This window comes from Leguminivora glycinivorella, chromosome 10, assembly GCF_023078275.1.
Source record: "Leguminivora glycinivorella isolate SPB_JAAS2020 chromosome 10, LegGlyc_1.1, whole genome shotgun sequence".
Lineage (NCBI taxonomy): Eukaryota > Metazoa > Arthropoda > Insecta > Lepidoptera > Tortricidae > Leguminivora > Leguminivora glycinivorella.
Window position 1 is genome coordinate 7057984 of NC_062980.1, and position 26653 is coordinate 7084636.

General features: G+C 38.6%; 2 protein-coding genes across 3 annotated transcripts in view; one reads left to right on the forward strand and one right to left on the reverse strand.

Moving 5' to 3' along the window:
- LOC125230625 (uncharacterized protein DDB_G0290685-like) overlaps positions 1-8146 on the forward strand; it is a 13047-nt gene extending 4901 nt beyond the window's left edge. Inside the window, exons 7-11 of the mRNA XM_048135843.1 lie at positions 468-591; positions 729-864; positions 2678-2827; positions 5242-5387; positions 5697-8146. Of these exons, the coding sequence (XP_047991800.1) occupies positions 468-591; positions 729-864; positions 2678-2827; positions 5242-5387; positions 5697-8118 (2978 nt within the window). The 3' untranslated portion in view covers positions 8119-8146. The remainder of the gene's footprint in view (positions 1-467; positions 592-728; positions 865-2677; positions 2828-5241; positions 5388-5696) is intronic.
- A 1199-nt stretch (positions 8147-9345) lies between these two features.
- Positions 9346-25353, reverse strand: LOC125230461 (protein let-653-like). 2 transcript variants are annotated; one of them, XM_048135603.1, is made up of 7 exons: positions 25244-25288; positions 24061-24127; positions 14262-14386; positions 12278-12385; positions 11491-11879; positions 10536-10891; positions 9346-10339 (listed from the first exon to the last, which is right to left on the reverse strand). In XM_048135603.1, the coding sequence occupies exons 3-7, from the start codon at positions 14347-14349 to the stop codon at positions 10222-10224; spliced, it is 1059 nt and encodes a 352-aa protein (XP_047991560.1). In that variant the 5' UTR covers positions 14350-14386; positions 24061-24127; positions 25244-25288; the 3' UTR covers positions 9346-10221. The 2 variants fall into 2 exon arrangements, with proteins under 2 accessions (XP_047991560.1, XP_047991561.1); XM_048135604.1 differs by lacking the exon at positions 24061-24127 and having other exon boundaries at positions 25244-25353.
- Between the last annotated feature and the right edge of the window lie 1300 nt (positions 25354-26653).

A 26653-nucleotide genomic window follows, 5' to 3' on the forward strand; every position in this document is an offset into this window, starting at 1 on the left:
TTGACTGAGTCCTACAGTAAGCTCAAGAAGGCTTGTGTTGTGGGTACTCAGACAACGATAATATCAAATTCAAGGCAGACATTTTCCACTTTTAAATTTATTCTAAGCCTAACGGCATCGATTGCAGACGTTTCTGCTAATCAGAAGTTAAAACGATAATATCGTTATACATATTATATATAATATACAAGTACTTATACTTACATAGAAAACATCCATGACTCAGGAATAAATATCTGTGCTCATCACACAAATAAATGCCCTTACCGGGCTTTATTCGAACCCGGGACCCCCGTGGTCCTTTTCAGTCTTTTATATTTTTCGTACACTAACTTTCTTATTAATAATACTTGTAAACATTCAAGAAAATATTTATTTTTTATAGGTATATAACTTATTTTGCTTCCCAAGTTAATTATTTTAGATATTATTGCATTTAATATTTAAAATATTATTTTGTACGGCAGAGGAAAAGCTTGAAATTGTTATATCGAAGCCCTTCCGCGAGGAATTGCAGATAAAGCTGCAGGGTGCAATGAACAGCTACATCAACACTAGTGTTTTGCTCGGAAGCCAGGGCCCCAATATCAGGTACGCACAATTTTTTTAATCACCTTATAGCAGCACTCATACAAGAACGCTTTGAATGTATAAAACAAACAGTCTTTATCATGTAAATATTCTAAAAGAAAAATCACAAAATAATATAATAAAATGTTGCCTTCTAGGAATAACCAGCACAAACTGTTTAAAAGCTACAGTGATTTTATGACGGACTACGTTCATAAAATAAACCAGAATACGTTGAAATCGAACAAAGGACATGTCAACCTGCCGAATTACGAAATCCTCATGAACACAGAAGTACAAATACATTTTTCAATTTTCATCATAGACTTACCTAAACTGCGGAATACCTGAACTCTCGCTAGAGCGGGGGTAAATTTTCAGAGCGGCAGAGCACTAACGGCCCAGCCACGACATTGGTCTAAGCGCGACAGCGGTGAGCGGCAGCCATACGTGCGAATGAAAAGTCCCATCGCTGTGTCTCGCTCCAATGTATGGCCGCCGCTCACCGCTGTCGCGCTTAGACCAATGTCGTGGCTGAGTCGTAAGGCACTGGTCCCACCAAAAGCGAGTAAGCTGAACTATCGATAAAAGAGACTGGATGATAGCGCGAGCAATCGAGTTATAGTTTGTCGATCACTAGCTCTCTCTTTTATTTACACGGGAGCGACTATCTTTTGTTTGTGTCTATTGCCGATAGCTCATATCTTACTCGCCTTCGCCTAGGGCACAGTTTAATAAAGAGTACTATTGTACAGTATGGCCACTCCCGCTCCCCGCTGAAAGTGCCGCCCAACCACTCTCGGTTACCTCACAGTTACCGCCTGTTTAAAACGCGAACAGTCGACCTGTCATATTTCACTCATACAAGCATAGTACGCGTTTACCTACACGAGCTTAGACTGTGTGCTAGGAACCTAGGAACGCGCCTCTTTGATATAATTGATAGCCAGTGTCCGAGGTGTGCCTAGGGCGCTTAGGATAGTAAGAAAGCCGCGTCCCTACGCCACAGGCGAGATCTAAATGCGGTGACAACAGCTTAGAGTCAGACCAAACGAAGTAGGCAGAAATTTTGATAGTCCCACCGCCGGTGTGAGGGTTAAGTAAACGTCATAATTTCGTAGTAATTTGACGTTTATTCATGACTTCTGTACAGGCAGGTCTCGCAAAACCGCTGCTGACTTACCTTGGTATGTCTGGGTTATGACGAGACAAGGAAAATGCTGTTCAGACGCCCATAAGTTTTTGCAAAACAGCCGAGTTGGATGTTGAGATTTTAACTCTTTTAATTTTTTATGCTGAGTAGAGTTGAGCAGGCAGAGACGATTAATGCCAATGGCACCGTGGTCCGATAAGAGATAGTAATTACGCACTTTTACCCTAATACTTTTTGAAGTGAAACTTCCGATGCGACTTCCAACGAGGCATCTTAGCGGTCTCGCCTAGTGAATAATTTATTTGTTTTACTTATTAACTAGCGGATCGAGTGCAAAACGATTTGAGCAATTAGCAATGTAAAATATTTAAATCAGTAAAAAGATGGACGTGACTAAACGCAAAAACGTGATGATCACTTGACAATAGTTATTTGTTATACAAGGGGGCAAAGTTGTATTTTAAGGCCGAGTGTAGAATTGAAAAACGAGCAAGTGAAAGGATTCTATAGTTGAATTCTGAACTTGCGAGTTTTTTAACACACGAGAAGTAAAATACATTTGCACCCGAGTGTAACACAAAACTTTTCCCCTCACTGTAGCGAGGAAATTACTACGCAAAATATGCGTTTATCACTGCTTCCAGTAGTTCCACAGCTGGTAAATCATCTTTATTACTAGATTCACCTACTTTTATCCATTTTAAAGCAGTTAATTTGACTTTATTCAAGGTCAAATTACTTTACCCACTAGTGGATAAAATGCGTTTTTACCCGCTGGTATTAAAGGACAAAACACGTGTTTCCGAGCTAGTGAGGGGAAAAATGTTTTTGAGGTTATGTTATGAAGTTTCACTTCTTTCGCGCGGAGGGACTCCACGCATTGTTTTTTTTGTATATTTTAAACAAACCAATAGACTAGACCAACCGTTTAACGAGTTTAATGACATGTTGTAGACAGATAAGAGAAAATGGTCGTGTCATATGGCTCTCGTGGACGTCATGATGTACGGACTTGACACGGCTTACGTGGCGCGTTCTGGAGGGCCGTTCAATTCAGGCTCGCCGACTTCTGCCGCTGATGCGATTATGTTCAGTTCCATACAGGTATGTAAAATTAAACGAGAAGAAAAGATAATATAGGTAACTCCGTATAAGACAAATAAATTCTATGAAAAAAAAAACCGGCCAAGAGCGTGTCGGGCCACGCTCAGTGTAGGGTTCCGTAGTTTTCCGTATTTTTCTCAAAAACTACTGAACCTATCAAGTTCAAAATAATTTTCCTAGAAAGTCTTTATAAAGTTCTACTTTTGTGATTTTTTTCATATTTTTTAAACTTATGGTTCAAAATTTAGAGGGGGGGACGCAGTTTTTTTTCCTTTAGGAGCGATTATTTCCGAAAATATTAATATTATCAAAAAACGATTTTAGTAAACCCTTATTCATTTTTAAATACCTATCCAAAAATATATCACACGTTGGGGTTGGAATGAACGCTTCTCTAACGCTTTCAACACTGTTGACCACGAGATTCTCCTTGCCTTGCTTGAGCACCTCAACGTGTCTCCTTGTGCCCTAAAATGGTTTTTGGCATATCTCTGTGGGCGTCAGCAAGCAGTGCGGGTCGATAAAAAATTATCCGATTGGTGTGATTTGGCCACTGGTGTGCCTCAAGGAGGTATTCTTTCACCTTTATTGTTCTCCATCTTTGTCAATTTTATTACTTTAGACCTTCGCTGTTCGCACCATCTGTACGCTGACGACCTGCAACTCTATGACCACTGCAGTATTGCTGACCTTGCGGCTACTGTTGGCAAATTGAATCAGGACCTCTTGCATATTCAGCGTTGGTCGGAGAGGTTCGGTCTATTTGTCAACCCTTCCAAGTGTCAGGCCATTGTCATAGGCGGCACCCGGCAGCTACCTAAAGTCGAAGTTACACCCCTGTATACTTTAATGGCACGCCTATCCCTTACAGCCAAAGTGTAAAAGACCTAGGCGTCTTTCTGGATAGTGGCCTGAGTTGGAGGACTCAAGTAGCCGAGATAAGCCGTAAGGTTACTGGTTCTCTTCATGCGCTAAACAAACTGAAACACTTCTTACCTGTAAGAACCAAGATATTATTAGTGCAAACATTAATTTTACCTATTATCGATTACGGTGATGTGTGTTACCCGGATTTGAATGAGGAGCTCCTGAACAAGTTAGACCGCTTACTAAATAACTGCATTCGTTTTATCTTCTGCCTCCGTAAATACGACCATATCTCGTCTTTCCGCTCTAAACTTGGTTGGTTTCCTATACGTATACGTCGCAATATTCGCATGCTTTGTACCCTTTTCTCTGTTATTAATGATCCTCAGTCTCCTGTCTATCTTAAATCTTTCTTCCAGTACTATGGTATCTCTCGTGTACGTCAACTTCGCTCTTCTGGCAATCTCTCTCTGTCTATACCATCCCACCGTACTGGCTACATGTCCAATTCCTTTTCTGTTCAAGCTGCGCGTCTGTGGAATAGTCTCCCTGTCAAAATTAGACAGTCTCCGAATAGGTTTACTTTTAAAAAATCCCTCAACACATTTTTTGCTGGCAATTCAGATAATTCGTAGTATGTCTGTTTTGTACACCTCATCGGATTGTATGTATTATATATACTTATATGTATGTAATTTTATGTATTAGTATTAATATCATGTATATGTGTATGTTTATTCCTCTGTATTATTTTTTGTTGCATGCATTGTGTCCTTAAAAGTAGGTACCTAATATAGTTCTTTTGTTTTTGTAATTTTGCACCGCCTACAACTTCTCTGCTTTGCCTAAAGGTTGACTGGTAGAGAATGCCTTATGGCATTAAGTTCGCCTATTGTACATTGTGTTTCTTTGTTCAATAAAGATTAAATAAATAAATAAATGAAAAAAAATATCAGCCCCCACTTTACATGTAGGGGGGGTACCTTAATAAAACATTTTTTTCCATTTTTTATTTTTGCACTTTGTTGGCGTGATTGATATACATATTGGTACCAAATTTCAGCTTTCTAGTGCTAACGGTTACTGAGATTATCCGCGGACGGACGGACGGACGGACGGACGGACGGACTGACAGACGGACGGACAGACAGACATGGTGAAACTATAAGGGTTCCTAGTTGACTACGGAACCCTAAAAACGTACCTCAGAAACATCGAGAAAAAAATATGTTGGTTGAGATGGCCTCACACTTATGGTTGATAGTCGTCGGTGATGTCGTCTCTCATAGTAAATGATACGACTCCTCAACATTGATTGTAATTATTTATATCTGAGTATAGCATAGATAGAGCATATGTTTCTAGGGTACCAAATGCACAAATGATCACGAAATATCTATCGCTCTTGCGTATTGGCGCGACAGAACCAGACTGCATTTCTCTCGGCGTCTGACGTCGAAGATTGCCATTCGGCAACGCCGGCTGATCCGATTAATTAGGTATTATAGGTATTCAATAAATAATTTAATATGATTTGGTGTTTTTAGATAAGAGGTAAAATTACCCACGACGATGGCAAAGGAAGTTTAAAGTATGACTTTGCTGCCGAACTAACGGATATTACAATGGACATCGTTATTTACATAGAGGATGGAAAGACCAAGATACGAACACTTACCATGTCGGGTTGGAGGTACCTATTTTTTTAGTTGACTTATTTAGAAGTAAGAAAAAAGTATGTAGTTATAGTTACATCAATGGCGGTTATGGAATGCAAAGTTAACACAGAAAGTTTTTGAATGATCTAAAATTGGATAATTTCTTTTTCAATTATGAGTATCATAACAATAAACGTTCTTCAATTAATCTTAAAATAATACATTTACGTAACGGTCACTGTTGCATTAGTCCTTAATAAAACAAAGCAGTTGCGATAAATGAATTCGTTTCGTTAGTGGCTAGTTACATAATTTCTTATGTTTATTTTTTGTTCTTCTTCAAGGTCTTTGGAGTTTTCAATTATCCCATGGGAAACACAATATAAAGAAAGACATGGATATCAATCGCTAGTGTATGGTCATATACTGAACGAAATACCAGCACGAATTACAAAGCATTTATCAAGTATATTAGGAGAACCCATGGATCGAAATGAGCAAGTCGGTGATAACAATGATGATGATGGTGGCGGCGGTGGTGGTAACAAAGATGATGACGGCGATAATGATGGTAATGACGAAGAAGGAAGGGATGATAATGGTAGTGTAGATGATAATGACGAAAATGCCAGTGACACTGCAAAAGACAGGAAATTAAAAAGTAACGATAGCAAGGAATTCTTTGATGATAATTTCTTCTCCGATGAATTCTTTTCTGACGATTTTATTGAAGACAATTTTTTCAGTGACGATAATTCAAAGAAAGATTTTTTCTCTGAATTTGAATCTGATGGCAAAAAAGATAATGCTGAAGGAATTAAGGACAAAACTACTGGACAGTCGGGTGAAAACGGTGTCGATGACGGAGATGATGTGGCTGTCAATGATGCAGGAGACGATGGAGGTGTAAAAGATGGTGATGATGGCAATAAGGATAAACCTGTGAATACTGATCAAGGCGTAGATGATGATGATGCAGTAGCGGACAGTAAAGGCAATGAAGGCGTAGACGATGATGATGCAGTAGCGGACAATGAAGACGACGTAGGTGTTGATGATACTGTTGACAAAGATGGGGCTGATGCAGGCGCTTCCGAGGAATCAAATAAAGGCGTCGACGATGAAACAAATGAAGGAAATAATCCTGAGGCTGTTAACGGAAGTGGAGGATGGCCCGTATCAGATGACGCTAATGATGAAGGATCGGTAACTGGATCAGAAAAAAATGTCTTGGGTGGTAGTCAACTTAAAAATGTCAAAGGAGATGGCTTCTTTTCCGATGACTTTATAGAAAAAGACTTTTTCAGTGATGATCACATAAAGGATGACTTTTTCTCCGACATGACAGCAGAAAATAATAAAAATGAAGGAAAAGGGACGGACACAGGTACTGGTAATGAAGCTAAAGATCGTGCTGAAGCAGAAGTGAAAGATGAGGATGAAGGTGCTACAGAAAATGTAGACGAAGGTGTAATTCAAGATGGCGAAGCAGTTGAGAACGATGATGGGAAACAAATAAACGATGACGTCACTGTTGATGGGCCGAATAATGACGACACCAAAAATAAAGATTTCTTTTCTGATGACCACCTAGAGAAAGATTTCTTTTCCGACGACCATATAGAAGACAATTTCTTTTCTGATGACTTTATAGAAAAGGATTTCTTTTCTGACGATGATACAAAGGAGAGAGATAATGGAGATGCTGGTAGCAAAAGTAAATTAAAGAGTGTGAATGGTGATGGTGGATGGCCTGTATCTGATACAGTCAGTGATAATAATGGAAACATGGGCAGCAAATCTAAGTTAGACAGTGTCAACGGTGATGGTGGTTGGCCTGTATCTGACACAGTCAGTGACAATGATGGAAACGTGGGTGGCAAATCTAAGTTAGACAGTGTCAATGGTGATGGTGGTTGGCCTGTATCTGACACAGTCAGTGATAATGATGGAAATGTGGGCAACAAAGCTAAGTTAAGCAGTGTCAACGGTGATGGTGGTTGGCCTGTATCTGACGCAGTCAGTGACAATGATGGAAATGTGGGTGGCAAATCTAAGTTAGACAGTGTCAACGGTGATGGTGGTTGGCCTGTATCTGACGCAGTCAGTGACAATGATGGAAATGTGGGTGGCAAATCTAAGTTAGACAGTGTCAACGGTGATGGTGGTTGGCCTGTATCTGACGCAGTCAGTGACAATGATGGAAATGTGGGTGGCAAATCTAAGTTAGACAGTGTCAACGGTGATGGTGGTTGGCCTGTATCTGACACAGTCAGTGATAATGATGGAAACGTGGGAAACAAAGCTAAGTTAAGCAGTGTCAACGGTGATGGTGGTTGGCCTGTATCTGACGCAGTCAGTGATAATGATGGAAACGTGGGCGGCAAAAGTAAATTAAAGAGCGTGAATGGTGATGGTGGATGGCCTGTTGAAGACAATGTAGAAGTTGCAGACAACGATGAACAGAACGTTAACGGCAAAAATGCAAAAAAATTGTGGGTTTTTGGTTCAGAGGATGACAAGCCCTTTTTTGATGAAAATTTCTTTAGTGATGATAATTTTGAGAGACGTTCCCTGGGAAATGACACAAAAATAAACGATTTAAAAAATCAGACCGATGCTACCGCAATTGAAGACGATGAGAAAAAAACAGGAAATCACGCGAAAGGCGAAGTCTCATCGGAAGATATAAAGGTTGTTCCACCCAACGTACATAACACTCGGCGACAGCAAAATGTGCGTATGTCAGAAAATGAGATTCGTTGACATGCTTACAATAAAGAAATGTTTTTTTGTTTTGTCTTATTTAGTCAAATTCTATTAATAGCAATTAAATAAACACAACAAACCGAACAGGATAAATTGGTTCACAATCCTACCTTCTCATCTAGGTAGTTGTCTTGGTACCTACACTCACTATTCTAATTCGTCCACACTCCCATATCGTCACTTTCTTCTCCTGCACACATTCCTATTTAATCGTCTATGCCAATTGCACTTTCAATTAGTGCGATAGGGACGGCCTAATGTTTTATCATTTATGGCGCAACTATTGTCCCAGAGCTGTAAGAACCTCTTTTTGACACATGACGCGTCCACAATACGTAAACTCGCGCAACCTAATGAAATTTTAAATAAAATCCTGTAATAATATTAAAAAAAATCAAGAACTTAAAAACAATATTTCGCTTACTTTAAACATAATCTAACACATGTTACATTTTTGCGGATCTTCGTTAGTGAGTATTTTACGATATTAATTTATCACGCAGGATTTACTTATTATGTCGTTTATCATTCATTTTTATTTTAAACTAGTGCTTTGGCAGAGTCTGTCATTTCGATTCAAATGACATTTCAGTATGTTGATAGAAATCGTATATTTGTTTAAGCGCCTCCTTGTACATAGGACCTAATCCTAATTTGGCAAACGATACGTCTTAGCCACATCGCAACATACTTCAAAACAAATGTGTCATAACTGTGAACTTACAAACCCGGGACAATAATGCTTGCCTGCCTGGTTCAAGCTCCTGTTTATTCCACAGTGCTGTTATTAGTGGAAATGGTGGGAGCCAAAGTGATAGGAAACGAGATTAATCAGTCAGTAAGAACCATTTTCAAAGTAAATGAAAAGTGCCAATACTGTGGTGACTTTTACCGAAGGTAGTCGCTGAATGGATGGTACGAATAAGCATCAAAAGTAGCAGATCTGATAACGATTCAGAAGTAACTACTATTCTGTAAACGCTTAAAAAAAAGATGTGTGTCTTACATTAAAAAAAATATATTTCTGACCCTGAACTGTAAAGATTTAATCTATACCTCTTCAGAAACGATATTCCGGATGTTATATACATTTAGTGCGTTGTTGTAGATAATGTTGATAAGGCTGTAGTACTTTGGTATATTTAGAATAATATAATTAACGAGGTTTATAAAGAAATAAGATAGGTACGAATATATTGTATCAAAATAATATTTATTAATAAAACTGCGTCAAAAAGCTGAGTAAAATAAATTGAAAAAACACTGTTTTATAAAGTCGTCAACATAACAATTGTTAAGGGAGTCATTGTATCATTTATAGGGGTAATAAAACATTTGTACCAGCTGTGAAAACTTTTACAGACAATCTGTATTGTGCATATCTGATTGAAACGTAGAGAGCAAAACTGAACTGGGTAACTAACATTACAACAACATTAATAGCTAGGGATCTTTTACAATGGAGATAGATTGTGTCACCTCGTAATCAAAGAAAACTTTAACTTGACACACGGGCCGAGCATCGGTACTAGCCTGTCGCGTCGGTCATTCTTTACGCACTTACCACACGCGCGAAAACGATACACTGACGCGACCGTGCACTGCCCACTGGTCACCTCTCGTTAACACTAGTACGAGTATAGTATAGTATTCCTACAGTTCTTGCGCCCTTGTGCGTTGAGGATCTGCCATCTTGTGGCCTAAATCTAAAACTTACACTTTAAATTAACACAGCCCACCAAAAAAAGGGGCTTCCTAAGCTGTAAGTTGAAAAATTAAATATGAACTAACCTACGATACTTCTCTGGTAATCTGCTTCATCTCATAAGCCGTAGCCACAGAATATAGGTCAAATACAGAAGGCTCACTGCTTTCATGTTTATAAAATGCCGCCTTTCATAATTCTTTCCTGACCGCACGCGAGCATTAGACACTGAGTTCTAATGCATTAAGGTCGTCACCACTGAATGTGCCGCCAATGCGCGGTCTCCGGCATGTATTAGTACTTCTACCTCAGCGAAAAAATCGCGGAGTGAGACGTCCCTGCCGTAACATCTAAGTACGATACCTTAATGCCAATTTACAAATTAGCACGTGTCTTCAAAAATATAAGATATTTCTGTAATTGTCGTCGACGGGTGTGTCCGTTTCTGCATTCTCTGTGGCCTTGGATGGCGTTGTTGGCACATGCCAATGCCGCATCGGCAGCCCCTTGTGCCTGTAGTGATAAAACGTTTATATTATAATATATCCTAGGGCTAATAATCATTAATCAAACAATTTCGCAGTTAAACGTAAGTTTGGCGAACGGAATACAAAGTGTACATGTAGTTATTTTTCTTTTAAATATGAAACTTATAATCCTCTTTATACCAGTAACAACCTAAAACTATAGTTTGCAAACAGGAACTCACCTCCCGAACAAAGGTATCCGTATCTCCATTTCGGGATGGTACGAATCTTCCTTCATCTTCCTCCTTAAATTTGTAGCAAGAGTATTGTAGAAAAACGTTTCTGGCTTCGTAGGTCGCCATTTCGTTGGGTCCGATTTATGTAAGAAGATCCTCAGAGCACTTGTTGGCGAATAACTAGTTTGGCGACTTATAGGGAGTGTCTTGAATGTCTTTGATTCTGGGGATTTTGATTCTATTTCCGGACTCGTCGTTTTTGTAGTTGTTGTTGTCGTTGTTGGTGTTGTCGTTGTTGGTGTTGGTGTTGTTGTTATTGTCGTTGTTGTTGTTGGTGCTGTTGAGCCGGTTGGGAAGTCGGTCTAAAAATATGAAACTTTTGTTATTTGGAATAGGTACAATCGTGGTCAGGTTAACACTAATTACTGTCAATTTATCTTTAGCTTCTACATAATTAATAAGAAAAAGTTTAAACATAATCATTATTGTAGGTTCAGGGCTGAATTCCGGCCGGTTCAATATCATTAGCTTCAGTAGGTACATTTTTGTTTACGTAAACAACGTTGGATTCAAATCATAATTATCTTAATGTATTGTTTACTGCGGAAACAAATTTTCCTTAATATCCTTTTGTTTACGTAAGCGCGATATCCCATACATTGAAACCGCCATCTTCGATTTTTCCCTTTCAAATCCTTCCGACATCCGACATCGGATCGGATAATATGAAAACGCACTAACGTAGATTACAAAAGTATATAATAAAGGTTTGTTTACATATTCGTATCGTCTTTCACTTGTGTACGTTTTATTTGATAGTTGAAACTTGAAACCATACTGAATCGTGATTATTATCACCCATCAACATCATCTGGCAGCCAGTTACAGCCTTTTCATTCATCCATTCATTCTTATTATAGGCACTATAAACAGATGCATACCACACGGAAAAAAGTCTTACGGTTGTTTCCCAAAAGTTCTCCAATAGATTCAACATTTTGTTACTTGCTTTAACTTCCTTGATAGTACTAGGTGGTGCACTTTCAATGGCTTTTGTTGATTTCCTTGTTTGTTTGTTTCGTCGATTCGTTGTTGATATTCGTTGTGATTTCTTGCTGGCTTTTGACGCTTTGGTCGCTTTTGTTATCGTTCTTAGTGGGACCTTCTTAGTTACTTTTATCACCTTGATTATCTTCCTTTTCTTGGTAGTGTGAGTTCGTGTAATTATCGTCGAACTTTGAGTGGTACGTGTAGCTGTAGGAGGGTTCGATGAAGGTCCTGGAGTGGTTTTGTATAGCCAACTCGGCAGCACTCCCGAGAGGGGACTCTGCCCCCCCGCTCTCAAAAACTCTGGAATCAAAGAGCGTTTTCATTGTAACTACGCAATATGTGATCAACTACAAACACGACATATTCAAGATGCACAGTTATTGAAACACATGGTACCGTTTAGATTTCGAATACTGATGTGTGTGATCAATTAGATCTCAAAAACTGATGTGCAAGTTGCAGAAACATTTAAAAAATGCTGAAAATTTTGTTTAACAGACCCTTTAGCACAACTTCCCTTGTCGCGCGCTAGTCCATACATCAAGCGCGACTTCAAGTATGGACTCGCGGGACTAGAGGGGCTGGTGATATAGTCTGTGATAGTTCAAGAAATCGACGAATCACTTCGAGAAAAGTTACGTAGTGCCATTGCGCGTCGCAAATACAATAAATGCCATAACATAATAATGAAATCTTACGATCGCCTTCTTCAGCGCCGCCAGTCGCATCACCAGTTCGACCCATTCCAGGGTACAATATTTCGGGATAGTAGTCTCTTTTCAACACCATAAGCTTCATATCATCTCCTAGAGCATAAAATTTGTAAGTACAAAGTAATAGTTACATTTAATGTAAGTATTACTTTAGGATATTTAAATATTTTGTGGGAATATATTACTCAGTAGTAGCGGATAGGTAATGGTCCACCCACACTGAGCTGTTAAGCTGTTATAATAACATTTATAACAACTCAGTGTGGGAGACATTAGACATTAAATTTATTTTTTGAATAACTCTTTATCAGTAAACTAAGATACTAGTTTCTTAGATAAATTAATTTTAATTGATCTAAAGAACCTTCAGATAAAGTTAACGAAAATCAATAAAAACACGTTGTAATTCGTGAGTTACAAGGTCGTGCATACAACTTTAAAACCCTACATAAAAGATGTCAAGACAAGTCTATCTAGTCTATACCCTGAAAACATTTTGTAGCAGTCGCACGTTATAGCTGTTAAAGTTCTGTACTACATGCCAGATAGGGACAGCGATTTTTTGGCTAATTCAGGTTTTTAAAGCGTTAATGAAAAGCGCCATGAGTAATTGATATAGTATTTTATGCAACAGGCGTTTAAAGGAGGTCAAAAAAGACGAGTGGCGTGGGTAACAATTTGAGGCGAAGCCGAAAATTGTTATTAAGACGCCACGAGTATTTTTTGACTCAGTTAAACACCGTTGCATACAATACTTTTTCTACGACCATGCACATAATTTTGAATAGTTTTCTAGAACAACTTTCGTGAAATTCGCACTGTTTCCTACAAGTATTTTGACTTGTCCTCTGCAATGTTCCTGCCTCACCCTGTCGCTCGCACTCCCCCGCGCCGCCGCCCGCCCCCGGCCGGCGCCCCGCGGCCCGCTATATCCCTTAACGGCTACCTAACAATGCTGTAAGAGCTATATCGTATGCGTGGGTACGCGGGGCGCCGGCCGGGGGCGGGCATCTTTTATGTAGGGTTTTAACGATCTATGCACGACACGGTAAATGACGAATAAAAACACGGGAGTAGAAAAAGATATTTATTATCTATTAACACTAGAATAAGTCTTTTAATATAATTTAAGGTACTAACTTAGAAAAAAAAACTACTACCAACTTAACAAACCACTCTCTTAATCGTAGAAAATTAAAATATTGTATGAAATACATTTTTGCCAACCTTAGAATAAAGCCTGGCATTCGCAGAGTCGAGTCTGGTTCGTTTTCTGCTGCGTTCATTGGCGACGCGTCGAATCGCATTCAAATGTATGAGAACTCGATTCGACGTGGCTTGATTCGTCTTAGCCTCCCCACAGACGAGTCTTAATTTTCATAATCTTAAAAAAAAATTGTATGCAAACTGACACTGACAGATCTGTCAGTGTCAGTTTGAACTGTCAATTTGCATACAAGTTTTTTTAAGATTATGAAAATTAAGACTCGTCTGTGGGGAGGCTTAGTAGCCAGGTTTCAGAGAACCATACCATAGACAGTTTTATTTTCATGTTTGCACTCAAACTGCATATTCAAAATGGTAGGTGGTTCACTAGATAACTAAGATGACTGAAAGTAGGTATTTGTTGAATTTATAATTTTCTTTCAAAGTAAGTGCTAAGTCGTAGAAAAAATATTGTATGCAACGGTGTTTAACTGAGTCAAAAAATGCTCGTGGCGTCTTTATTAACAATTTTCGGCTTCGCCTCAAATTGTTACCCACGCCACTCACCTTTTTTGACCTCTTTTAACCACCAGTTGCATAAAATACTATTAAGCGGGTTACTCACGTATTACAGTCGATATGACGCTGTATGACATGTTTCGATCCATTTCTGAGGATATTTTCAAAGAGGACCCCGCCTTTACTCGTCGAAATTTGCATAAGACTGACGTGAGACTGACTTGAAAACACGTTGTATACTGACTTGAAAAGGTGATGTATTCTGCCAATCCGTAGTCGTATCCGAACGCGATGCCCGAGCAGACGGCCAGCAGGAGTGCGTACAAGATCATAAACACCACCCAGAAGCCCAGGACAAAGGTTAGGGACCTGTAACAAAAGATGAAGCATACTCAAAGGTTATGACAGATGGAGCCACCCTAATAGTCCATTGCACAGATAAAGAATATCATTCGTGAGAGCGAGAAGATGATTTTTTTTCTCTCTCACACATATGAATGACAGTGTCATGCCTAGGCACTTGCACAGGCACCGCCTGGTGGGATAAAATGTCAGTGTGCCTCCTCATTATTTGTTCTCATTAATCTCCACATCCATACCAAAGACATATAACTCCGTATAGACAGATAAAGTCTAAGAAAAAAACGTACCTCAGTACCATACAGAAAAAGGTACGGTGGCCTAGACGGCTTTACACCTTTGGGGTACGCTCAGCTAGATGGCGCTAATATTAATATTTGACATTTTAACACATATCAAGCTAAGAATATGGGCCAAATTGTCAAAACTGAGGTTCAAAAGTTTTAAGCCTGTGTCAAGAGATGGCAGTCTATGCACTGTGATTACATTTTACTTCGACAGTAACTCTCTATAATACTCGATTACTTGTCCATACTAATATTATAAATGGGAAAGTGTGTGTGTCTGTTTGTTGGTCCATCTTTCACGGCAAAACGGAGCGACGACGTGATTTTTTAAGTGGAGATAGTTGAAGGGATGAAGAATGACATAGGTTACTTTTTGTCTCTTTCTAACGCGAGCGAAGCCGCGGTCAAAAGCTAATCTTCTAAATATATAAAAGAAGAAGCTGACTGACTGACTGACTGACTGACATATCAACGCACAGCCGAAACCGCTGGTCCTAGAGATTTCAAATTTGGCACGTAGGTTCCTTATGTAGTGTAGAGGAGCACTAAGAAAGGATTTTCCAAAATTCACCTCCTAAGGGGGTCAAATGGGGGTTCAAAGTTTGTATGGGGAAACAAGATTAGTTTGACTATTTTATTCGAAACTTCACAGGAAGATTCCTTAAGACATATGACTGAATACGTGTTACAGGTTTTTTGAAAATTTAACCCCTAAAAGGGTGAAAAGGGGGTGATAAAGTCAAAAAATCAATATGGGTATCGTTTTTATGGTTTATCGGGTCGCTGATCACGATAAATACAACGTTTTTAAAATCTAACGAGGCGGAAGTGAAATACCTTCTCCCCTGTTGTGGTGCAATGGGGTTTAAATATCAAAAATATATATAAAAGAAGATATTGACTGACTGACTGACATATCAACGCACAGCCGAAACCGCTGGTCCTAGAGATGTCAAATTTGGCACGTAGGTTCCTTATATAGTGTAGAGGAGCACTAAGAAAGGATTTTTTAAAATTCGCCTCCTAAGGGGCTCAAATGGGGGTTCAAAGTTTGTATGGGGAAACAAGATTAGTTTGACTATTTTATACTAAACTTCACAGGAGGATTCCTAAAGACATATGACGTAATACATGTTTCAGGTTTTTTGAAAATTTGACCCCTAAAGGGGTGCAAAGGGGGTAAAGCCAAAAACACAATATGGGTATCGTTTTTATGGTTTATCGGGTCGCTGAGCTCGATAAATACAACGATTTTAAAATCTAATGAGGTGGAAAAGAAATTTTACCCCCTGTTGTAGTGCAATAGGGTTAAAATATCCAACATAGCCATAAGAGGAGCACTAAGAAAGGATTTTTCAAAGTTCACCTCCTAGCATGATAATTTGACAGGGACAGGGACAGGGACAGGGACAGGGACAGGGACAGGGACAGGGATCACAGGGACAGGGTCAGGGACAGGGACAGGGACAGGGACAGGGACAGGGACAACTTCACAGGAGGATTCCTAAAGACATATGACTAAATACATGTTTCAGGTTTTTTGAAAATTTGACCCCTAAAAGAGGTAATGTCAAAAACACAATATGGGTATCGTTTTTATGGTTTATCGGGTCGCTGATCACGATAAATACAACGATTTTAAAATCTAATGAGGTGGAAAAGATATTTTCTCCCCTGTTGTTGTGCAATGGGGTTAAAATATCCAAAAGAGCCATAAGTGTAGGTTTAGTTTTTATCTATACTTCTGGTTCAAGATTTCAAATTGACACGGAAGTTCCTTATAGGAAGGATTTTTCAAAGTTCACCTCCTAGCATGATAATTTGACATTGACAGGGACAGGGACAGGGACAACTTCACAGGAGGATTCCTAAAGACATATGACTAAATACATTGTAACGTAAATACGTTACGTAACCTAGGTTACATATATATTAAGAAGTTTTATTGATTCATAGCTAACTTACATTCCAATATAAACGTAATTAATTCATAAGAAACACTTACCTGCTTATACTAGATACGAATAATTAAAAGCGATACATTCAAATCGTAATATTTAAGTTATAATTGCATCCTGTAGTTGGGGAGTTTATTGAAAAACCTTAAATTTTTTGACCAAAGCATGAAACTTGGCACAGTTGTTCCTTATATCAAAATAAGCCGATTAAGATCGGGAGCCTTCGGGAGCCTCCCCCCTGGGGCCCGGGAGGGGGGGTCAAAGTACCGCTTCACCCGGCTTGGTTTGAAAAATTCTAACTTACCCCGTTTAGTTAATAGGTCATGTTTGGTATCGTTTTCGAGTAAATCAATAACGTAGAATTCGTTTTCAGTACTAAAATTATCATTTAATGGTAAATAAAATAAAAAAAATTAAAAAAATTGAAATTTTCATCCATGGTTTACAAATTCAAGTCATCATAAATGACAAACTGTTTGCTTTTTCTATAAATAAAAAATATGACATGATAGCCTATTTAATATAGATTATAAAAAATATAACTTTTATCCACCTTTACTAACGTTAAGTTCCACAAAAAAATTACTTTAAGACGCGCGGCGTCGGTACGCCGCGAGCGTAATTTTAAAATGCCTTTATTTTAGAAACTCTATTAGACCCCGTTTAGCTATTAGGTCATGTTTGATATCGTTTTCGAGTAAATCAATAACGTAGAATTCATTTTTGGTACTAAAATTATAATTTAATGGTAAGTAAAATTAAAAAAAAATTTAAAAATTTGAAATTTTCATCCATGATTTACAAATTCAAGTCATCATAAATGACAAACTGTTTGTTTTTTCTATAAATAAAAAATATGATAAGAAAGCCTATTTAATATAGATTATAAAAAATATAACTTTTATTCACCTTCACAAACGTTAAGTTCCACTAAAAAATTACTTTAAGACGCGCGGCGTCGGGACGCCGCGAGCGTAATTTTAAAATACCTCTATTTTAAAAACTCTATTAGACCCGGTTTAGCTATTAGGTCATGTTTGATATAGTTTTCGAGTAAATTAATAACAAAGAATTTATTTTTGGTACTACAATTATAATTTAACTGTAAATAAATTAAAAAAAAAATCATCTATAATTTGCAAATTCAAGTCAACAAAAATGTCAACCGTTTGCTTTTTCTCTTATGTCACCAAATACCCAGACAAGTTTGGTGGAAACTTCCTTTACGAACTGCTTGGTGTCTGATGACCATGGTCCAAATGTTTCAAATGCAATTGCCGCAAATATGTAGTTGTTTTTTAAAAATGCATATTTGCGCGTTTAAACTGGGCGTTTTGCAGCAGCAGTCTCTGGTTTCTGGGCCGAGCGTTAGATGTTGGACGGAGCCAAGGTATCCACACAGGTCACGCCCCACGCCAAGGGTCGTCCCAGAAATCAAGGCAAAAGCAAGCAACCATCAGGCCGCTTTCCGTCTGCTGCTGACAAGCCGACAAGTTCGAGGGTTGTCGGCATGTTCGCTGTGCCGAGAGCCTTGCGGATTAAATCGTTAAGTGCAGTGTGTCACAAAATTCGGCCAGCAATAGACTGACAGTGGAGTCCGTGGTGTCCTAATGCGTCGGCAGCAAGGGTGCGGTTGGCATGTCTTTAGCCCCAGTCTTAGACAAATGGCAGTATATGATGAAGTAAGGCAGCCTCGGAAGGAGGTATGTTCTCCAAGTGTCGATCTTTTCTAGTAAAGAGGTTCTTCCGGCACTCATTCACTGTTGCGTAAGGACCCTTGATCTGAAACAATATGTGCATTGTCATTTTATTTAAACAGATTCTGCAACTATCAAATTACAACATTTTGGTGGATCACCTTCACTATTACACACTTACCTATCATACAAAATAATTACAAACTTTAGTAGAATCTGATTAGCCTATCTATGATATTGCTCCATCTCGTAATAGTTTGAAGCCTTGGGTGGCCATGTTTCTCCCTTGTTGATCGTTTCAAGCTGCGTTTATCGTACCTATCCCATACTATGTCTAATCTAGAAACGTTTTCTTTTGGCTTTGAAGCTTAGCCAGGCCACCCAAGGTGTCAAACTATTACAAGATGGAGCAATATCAGAGGCAAATCAGATTCTACTAAAGTTTGTAATAATTTTCTATGATACGTAACGTAAGTGGGTAATACTGAAGGTTACGTGATCCACCAAAAAGTTGTAATTTGATAGTTGTAGACTCTAAAATGATAATGCACATATTGTTTCAGACCAAGTCGTTGCGCAACGGTGAATGAGTGGTCGAAGTACCTACCTCTTTAGGTACCAAAAAAGATCGACAATTGGAGAACATACCTCCTTCAGAGGCTGCCTTGGATCAGCATATACTGCGCACAGTGTACCAGGGGCCCATTTCTCGAAGCTACAAGTTACAATTTTCAACTGGTTGTCAATGTCTAATATGACAAGTTGCAAAGAGACTTCCGCTTGTAACTTGTAACTTTCAGTTTTGAGAAATGGGACTCAGGGCGTTCTTGTTTGGAGTCAGGCGTTGGCGTTGGTGCCACACCAAAATTTGCCAAGTCCGTCTTCTTGGGGATGGAAGGAAGAAGGAGACGAATGGGTACCACACTGGTCAGACAACACTGAAGTGGCCAGTATATGCTTAGAAGTTACAAAATGTAAATGTAAATCAGGTTGCAAAAACCGATGCAACTGCATAAAAAGGGTAGAGCCTTTTTTATGCAGTTCCATATGTACCCAGCTATATTTTTGTGAAGGGAATGTATAGTATGAGTATGAGTATGAGTAATCTGTCAATTAGGACACCACAGACTAAACTATAAGTGCTAACTTTTCAGTGTTGGATACTCTATGGCAGTTCCGACTCAATTATAATAAGCTCATTATAATTGACTCTAGTTGACTATAATAATTTCAAAAATAGAACTTCATACAATTTCTATACTAATTTGCGATACCTGGCAAATTTTCCTGCATCTGAAACACATTTTTTTTATCTGTCGCGTTATCGGCCAATCAGAGACGGTTATTACAAACAATTGGTTGCTAGGTAATTCGATGTTGATACAACGGTGAACGACTCTATTGACATTAATTTTAACTTGCATGAATGGTGATATTTCCGTCCATTGATGATGAAGATGATGACTCGTAGAAAAAGTATTGTATACAATAGTGATATAATTAAGCTTTTCACTCTCGTACCGTACTACACATGGTACTCGACTGAAAAGTTTTGTATTATATCACGATTGTATAAAATACTATTATATAAATTTCTTTCAGGATTCACTACAATGAATAAATAACAGGTACAGTCGGTCTTTAGATCGTGTGGTCCGACCCGAGTGTTGCCGTTGTCGACACGTCAATAATAATGAATCTTTTTCTATTTATGCATTAACACACCTCTGACACTGGCGATCAATTATATGAAAGAGGCGCGTTCCCCGCAGACAGTCTAAGCTCGCGTAGGTGAACGCGTACTATCCTTTGTGAATAGACTTTAATATCATATTTTTATATTTATAGAAAAAGCAAACCGTTTGACATTTATCGTGACTTGAATTTGCAACTCACAGAAAATGATTTATTTTTATTTTTATTTCATTTAACATTAAATGGTCATTTTAGTACCAAAACTAAATTCTACGTTATTAATTTACTCGAAAACGATACTAAATATGACCTAATAGCTAAACGGGTTCTAATAGAGTTTTTTAAAATAAAGGTATTTTAAAATTACGCTCGCGGCGTCCCGACGCCGCGCGGCTTAAAGTTTTTTTTATGAAACTTAACGTTAGTAAAGGTGGGTAAAAGTTATATTATTCATAATCTATATTAAATAGGCTTTCATATCATATTTTTTATTTGTAGAAAAAGCAAACAGTTTGACATTTATGATGACTTGAATTTGTAAATCGTAGATGAAAATTTCAAACTTTAATTTTTTTTTTATTTTATTTACCATTAAATCATAATTTTAGTACCAAAAATGAATTCTACGTTATTGATTTACTCGAAAACGATACCAAACATGACCTATGAAATAAACGGGCTATGTTAGAATTTTTCAAAGCAAGCCGGGTGAAGCGGTACTTTGACCCCCCCTCCCGAGCCCCAGGGGGGAGGCTCCCGAAGGCTCCCGATCTTAATCGGCTTATTTTGATATAAGGAACAACTGTGCCAAGTTTCATGCTTTGGTCAAGAAAAAGAAGGTTTGGCCTCTTTTTGTCGATAAACGTCCCCACTACTGATCCTGACCTATGCATTGCGCACTTTACCTTGCGCGACATTCCTTCGTTGTAAAACCGGCCGGTGGCGCTCCCCGCCCCGCGCCTTACTCCACCGCTCCCGCGCGGCTTCACAGCTCGGGGCAGACAGATTGAGACATCGGCGCCGGCGCACGTTCGCTTTGCTCAAAGCTCGCGACTATACATGTAGCCGGCGTGATTTTAAATTTATTTAATTCCTAATACGTCTTAGTGCTCGTTTAGTACCAAGTAACGTTTGTATTTAGTGTTTAAATCCCCAATTGGGTAAGTGTTGAACAATTAATACGCTTTCTTTAGCAAGTAAATTCAAATGTCATTCCTAACGGTTCTTTCCGTTATGATTTTTCTTTGTTCGATTTTGCGTGCCACTCAATTTAATTGGCTTGTATTTAATTAAACTTTTAGAATGTGCATTGCACTCCTGTTGCATTTTGTTCTAACGTAAATTGCTTTCTTTAGCAGGTAAATTCAAATGTCATTCCTAACGGTTCTTCCGTTATGATTTTTCTTTGTTCGATTTTGTGTGCCACTTAATTTAATTGGCTTGTATTTAATTTAACTTTTAGAATGTGCATTGCATTCTTGTTGCATTTTGTTTTAACGTAAATTGTAAATCTTTTAAATTTATAATGGCAGTTAATTTCCGTTAACTTTTTTAAATTCAAAATTTGACCGTTAGATTCAACTTTCACTTTTGCATTGTAGCTTGTTTTTTTAAAACAATGGTTTTTACAAATGTAAACTCCGTCTGATTGTACCAACCCGCACTTCACCAGACTTTTACCTTCTTTATCACGCAGTACTTTCTTCCTGCTTTGCTTTTTTTTGTCTTGCCGGGTACAGTCAGCGGAGAGATGTGAGGAACATTATTCTCATTTTCTGGAAATAAATTCCAGGGAGCCACATTACGGCTGGAACTACAGCCCAGGCCGGGTTACGACGGTTCCGGAACCTCTACACAAGTTCCGGCAGATCCGGAGCGGAGCGGCTGACGTCCTTCGGCGCGTTCCGTCTGCAGCCCGCAACGACACCAGCAGCTTCAGGGGAGTACTTGCGTGGTGGACCTGACCTCGGAGCAAAATCAGTATCGGCCTTACGAACCCACACCTAACGACCTTTGTTCGTGTGCTCACGCGGAGTTACGGCGAGAATAAACCAGTTCTTTATTTTAACTCGTTTGTTTTATTCTATCTCGCCGTCAACCGTAGCAACATCTTTCAGGTTTTTTGAAAATTTGACCCCTAAAGGAGGTAAAGTCAAAAACACAATATGGGTATCGTTTTTATGGTTTATCGGGTCGCTGATCACGATAAATACAACGATTTTAAAATCTAATGAGGTGGAAAAGATATTTTCTCCCCTGTTGTTGTGCAATGGGGTTAAAATATCCAAAAGAGCCATAAGTGTAGGTTTAGTTTTTATCTATACTTCTGGTTCAAGATTTCAAATTGACACGGAAGTTCCTTATAGGAAGGATTTTTCAAAGTTCACCTCCTAGCATGATAATTTGACAGGGGCAAGGACAGGGACAGGGACAGGGACGGGGACGGGGACGGGATAGTGTTAGGGTTAGGGTTAGGGTTAGGGTTAGGGTTAGGGATAGGGATTGGGATAGGGATAGGGATAGGGATAGGGATAAAAATAGGGGACGGGGACGGGGATAGGGATAGGGGAGGGTCGGGGACAGGGACGGGACGGGGGTGGGGACGGGGACAAGGATAGACATAGGGACGGGGATAAGAATAGGGATTGGGGTCGGAAATTATTCCGGTCGGCAATCGCTATCTAGGCAGTGTAAAATGCAGGTGGCTCAGCGGGAAGGGATTAGTAAGTAGGCATCGGCGAGTATCCTGCATCCGTGATAACTATTATATTCAATGTGCTGTAAGAAGATCGTTGTTTGCTTGCCTTTTATATGTTTACATTTGCAATAAGTATAAGCAAAATGGAAAAAATTGTAAGCGATAATGCAAGGAAGTACTTTTTACCCTACCGACCATAGCGTCGAGATACTGGCTATGTGGGTTGTATGAAGTTTCCCCAGTATAAATATTTATATAGGTAAAATACATACATATTCGTACCTACTACTTACGCTGTGGTCGCTGTGTAACAATTCTACAATCATTGCAAGAATTTCTTTTAAAACAATAGTAATATGTGTAAGGTACAGTCAACCAAAAAGCAGTGTAAGGTTTTTGGCTGACCGTACAGCAAATAGATCAGTTACAATGGCCCCCCAGTCGAGAATTGCCCCGCTTTACCTTAATCGAAATAATCGCGGACAGATGTACCTACAAAGAAACCTACGGATCCAAATGAAAATCTTATTTTTTTGTAAACGTTTCAATAAGAATACTTTTATTACGCGGGTAAAAGCTAGTTTTTATATAAAGCAAAAACGCATCCGGCGGAAACTGAACCCGCATTTTCTGCAATCCGTACATCGCTCTTAACCAATTGAGTTTCGGAAGCCGCGCCGGACCACGCAAGCAAATCTTTCCATGCCTTTCCTATTGGGGTGGCCTTGGGCGTAGCGGCATCCGTACTGTGACAAATTTCACACGTAGGTACTGAGAAAGTGTGTTGAAAGTAATGAAAAGGTGTTTATCCACAAATAACACACGCGTAAGAAGTCGCAGGCAATTACTAGTCGCTCATAATAACGTTTAAAAACTAACCTCGGACGTTTTGAAGACAGCTTTGTCCCGTGATTTGGGAGAAAATTCGAGAACACGAATTTATGGGATTGTCCCGTGTTACATAAATTCCAATGTGTAGGTACAGTAGAAATATGGGAGTTGTAGCTGATTTATCAGAGTTTAGGTAGTTTAGGTAGTCTATATCTTTATGTATTTAAATAAATATAAACAAAATCTACCCCCAAAAGGTAAAGGTTTCCTATGCTAGTTGAGGGTTAATGAAAACTATACACCATAGAGTATATTGAATAGTATGGTATAGAGTTGTCAGTCAATGTTTTCGAATGTAGCGCCATCTATTATTAAGTTACGACAACTTTTCATGCCTAAAGGTTCCCTCATAAAGCTTGTGGACCCTTTGAACATGGAACGCCACATATTTATGGCGGGATTTCTAAATTTCATCGCTAACTTATTTGTCAAAAAAGATAACAATTTTAAATTTTACCTTTTAATTACAACATGTAATTAACCGTAGAATGCCGTTCGCTAGTTTGCGGGTGGTACAGCGACATCTAACGAAAAATGTGGACATCAAAAAATACTTATACATTTTACCACGGTGTTTTCAGTCAAAGGAACTAGTAAATCCGATGTACTTAGGATATGTTTAGGAAAATTAACGATAGAGGGCGTGAAAAACAATTATATGCCGTAGTGCAAGTTGTTCGCTAGATGTCACTGTTACCCCCGCAAACTGGGTAATGATTTGTTGTCGTAAAATGTATAAGTATTTTTTGATGTCCACATTTTTCGTTAGATGTCGCTGTACCACCCGCAAACTAGCGAACGGCATTCTACGGTTAATTACATGTTGTAATTAAAAGGTAAAATTTAAAATTGTTATCTTTTTTGACAAATAAGTTAGCGATGATATTTAGAAATCCCGCCATAAATATGTGGCGTTCCATGTTCAAAGGGTCCACAAGCTTTATGAGGGAACCTTTAGGCATGAAAAGTTGTCGTAACTTAATAATAGATGGCGCTGCATTCGAAAACATTGACTGACAACTCTATACCATACTATTCAATATACTCTATGCATTTTACGACAACAAATCATTACCCAGTTTGCGGGGGTAACAGTGACATCTAGCGAACAACTTGCACTACGGCATATAATTGTTTTTCACGCCCTCTATCGTTAATTTTCCTAAACATATCCTAAGTACATCGGATTTACTAGTTCCTTTGACTGAAAACACCGTGCTATACACGACCAAATAAAGAAGGTTTAAAGACAGTTCTCTCAGTGTCAGTGACACATCCGCTTGGCTTTTGTTTTCGTTTGGTTAATCGACAAATGTTGAATACACGAAAATAGGCTAGTCAAATCAGCTTCTTTTTAAGAACTGTCAACACGAAATTTGAACGACTGTTAATATGGAATTAATGTGAAATAGAATTGAGTGGCGTCACAGTCAACTGATTTAGGTACTTTATATGTATGTATATTTCTATCTGACTTCTAAACTATAAATTGGAGTTAAAAATTACTTCTGTCCTGTTTTTCTTATAATTATCTGATGCTTTATTTTGTGCATGGTATAATATATTTCATTTTAAGTACAGTCAAGTTGCCTAATCTGATAATTTGTTTACGTTCTTTTAAATATTTACTTACGACTTACCTAAAAGTACAGAGTAGGTATAGTAAGTATCTTGGCTGTAAAATGGAATGTAAATAATATTTGTACCAGTACAACCGCAGAGTTTTTTAATCACGGCTCTCACAGCGTTTTAATAACCCCAGCCAGCCGCTGCATTGAAACTGTTCGAGTCTGGTTTTACGATTCCTTTTAACGCAGCCTAAATTAAAAACCGTTTTTAAGCGGGGACTATAAAATCATTGCTATTAAATTTTGATTGAAACATTTGAAACCCTATCCTGTTCAACTATTTTATATGATTATGAAATGGTTTTGATACCCTGATAGCTTAGTGCGGTTTCGCACTACGCTACGGCCCATCTTCATAATCCAATTTCTTTCCGTCATAGGCTACTTGCCTCCTAGTCAAATCAGCTTCTTTTTAAGAATTGTCAAAACAAATTTGAACGACTTGCTAATATGGAATTAATATGAAATCGAGTTGAGTGTCGTCACGGTCAACTCAGTTATTGTATATATTTCTACCTGACTTAATAAATAGAAATTGGATTTAGAAATAACCTCTGTCCATGTTTTTCTTATAAGGAACAGCGGGGCAGCTTCTTTTTATGAATTGACAAAACGAATTTGAACGACTTGCTAATATGGAATTAATATGAAATCGAGTTGAGTGTCGTCACGGTCAACTCAGTTACTTTATATATTTCTACCTGACTTACTACATACTGACTGACTAAATAGAAATTGGATTTAGAAATAACCTCTGTCCATGTTTTTCTTATAAGGTACAGCGGGGCAAATCTCGACTGGGGGACAAATGTAACTGGTCCATTATTTCCATGTTTTACAATGTTTGCATTATTAAATAAATAGAGTGTCCACCGGGAGATTTGCCACGCTGTACCTTAGTTATCTGATGCTTTATTTTGTGCATGGTATAAAATATTTGATTTTAAGTACAGTCAAGTTCTCTATTCTTCGGATCTAGTGCGTAAATTGCCATATACCCCCTATGGCCCTACTTAGCCCTCTTTCACATGAATATCAGCGTAACGATTTTCGCGGTCGTATCAAAATATGATAAAATCTCTAAGGGCCAGTTGTATCAAACACATTTAACAGTCTGATCATTGTCTTGCAGCAGAGATCTACGAAAATTTTAACGGTGACAGATAGTTTGGTGCAACTGGCCCTAAATAATGCATTTTTATAACTGGGGGGCGATTTTTGAATCTCGCATACGGGAGGCTGGCAAACTGTCACTGCAATGTCACAATTTGGATTTCTTTCCCTTTTTGCCAAGAGTGGCACTGAAACTTAGTGGTTCATGTGCTCTGCCTACCCCTTTATGGGATACAGGCGTGATTATATGTATGTATGTATGTATGCATACGGGATTTTGTCCATAAAATACCGGTTGAAAACGGTGAC

What these genes read in the sequence shown, in the direction of transcription:
- LOC125230461 (XM_048135604.1), bottom strand. Translation starts at nt 14,349, where the DNA reads ATGATCTTGTACGCACTCCTGCTGGCCGTCTGCTCGGGCATCGCGTTC. An exon ending in CGGCGCTGAAGAAGGCGATC is followed by an intron (nt 11,880 to 12,277) that starts GTAAGATTTCAT and finishes CTTTGATTCCAG; the next exon opens with AGTTTTTGAGAGCGGGGGGG. An exon ending in CGGATACCTTTGTTCGGGAG is followed by an intron (nt 10,340 to 10,535) that starts GTGAGTTCCTGT and finishes TTATCACTACAG; the next exon opens with GCACAAGGGGCTGCCGATGC.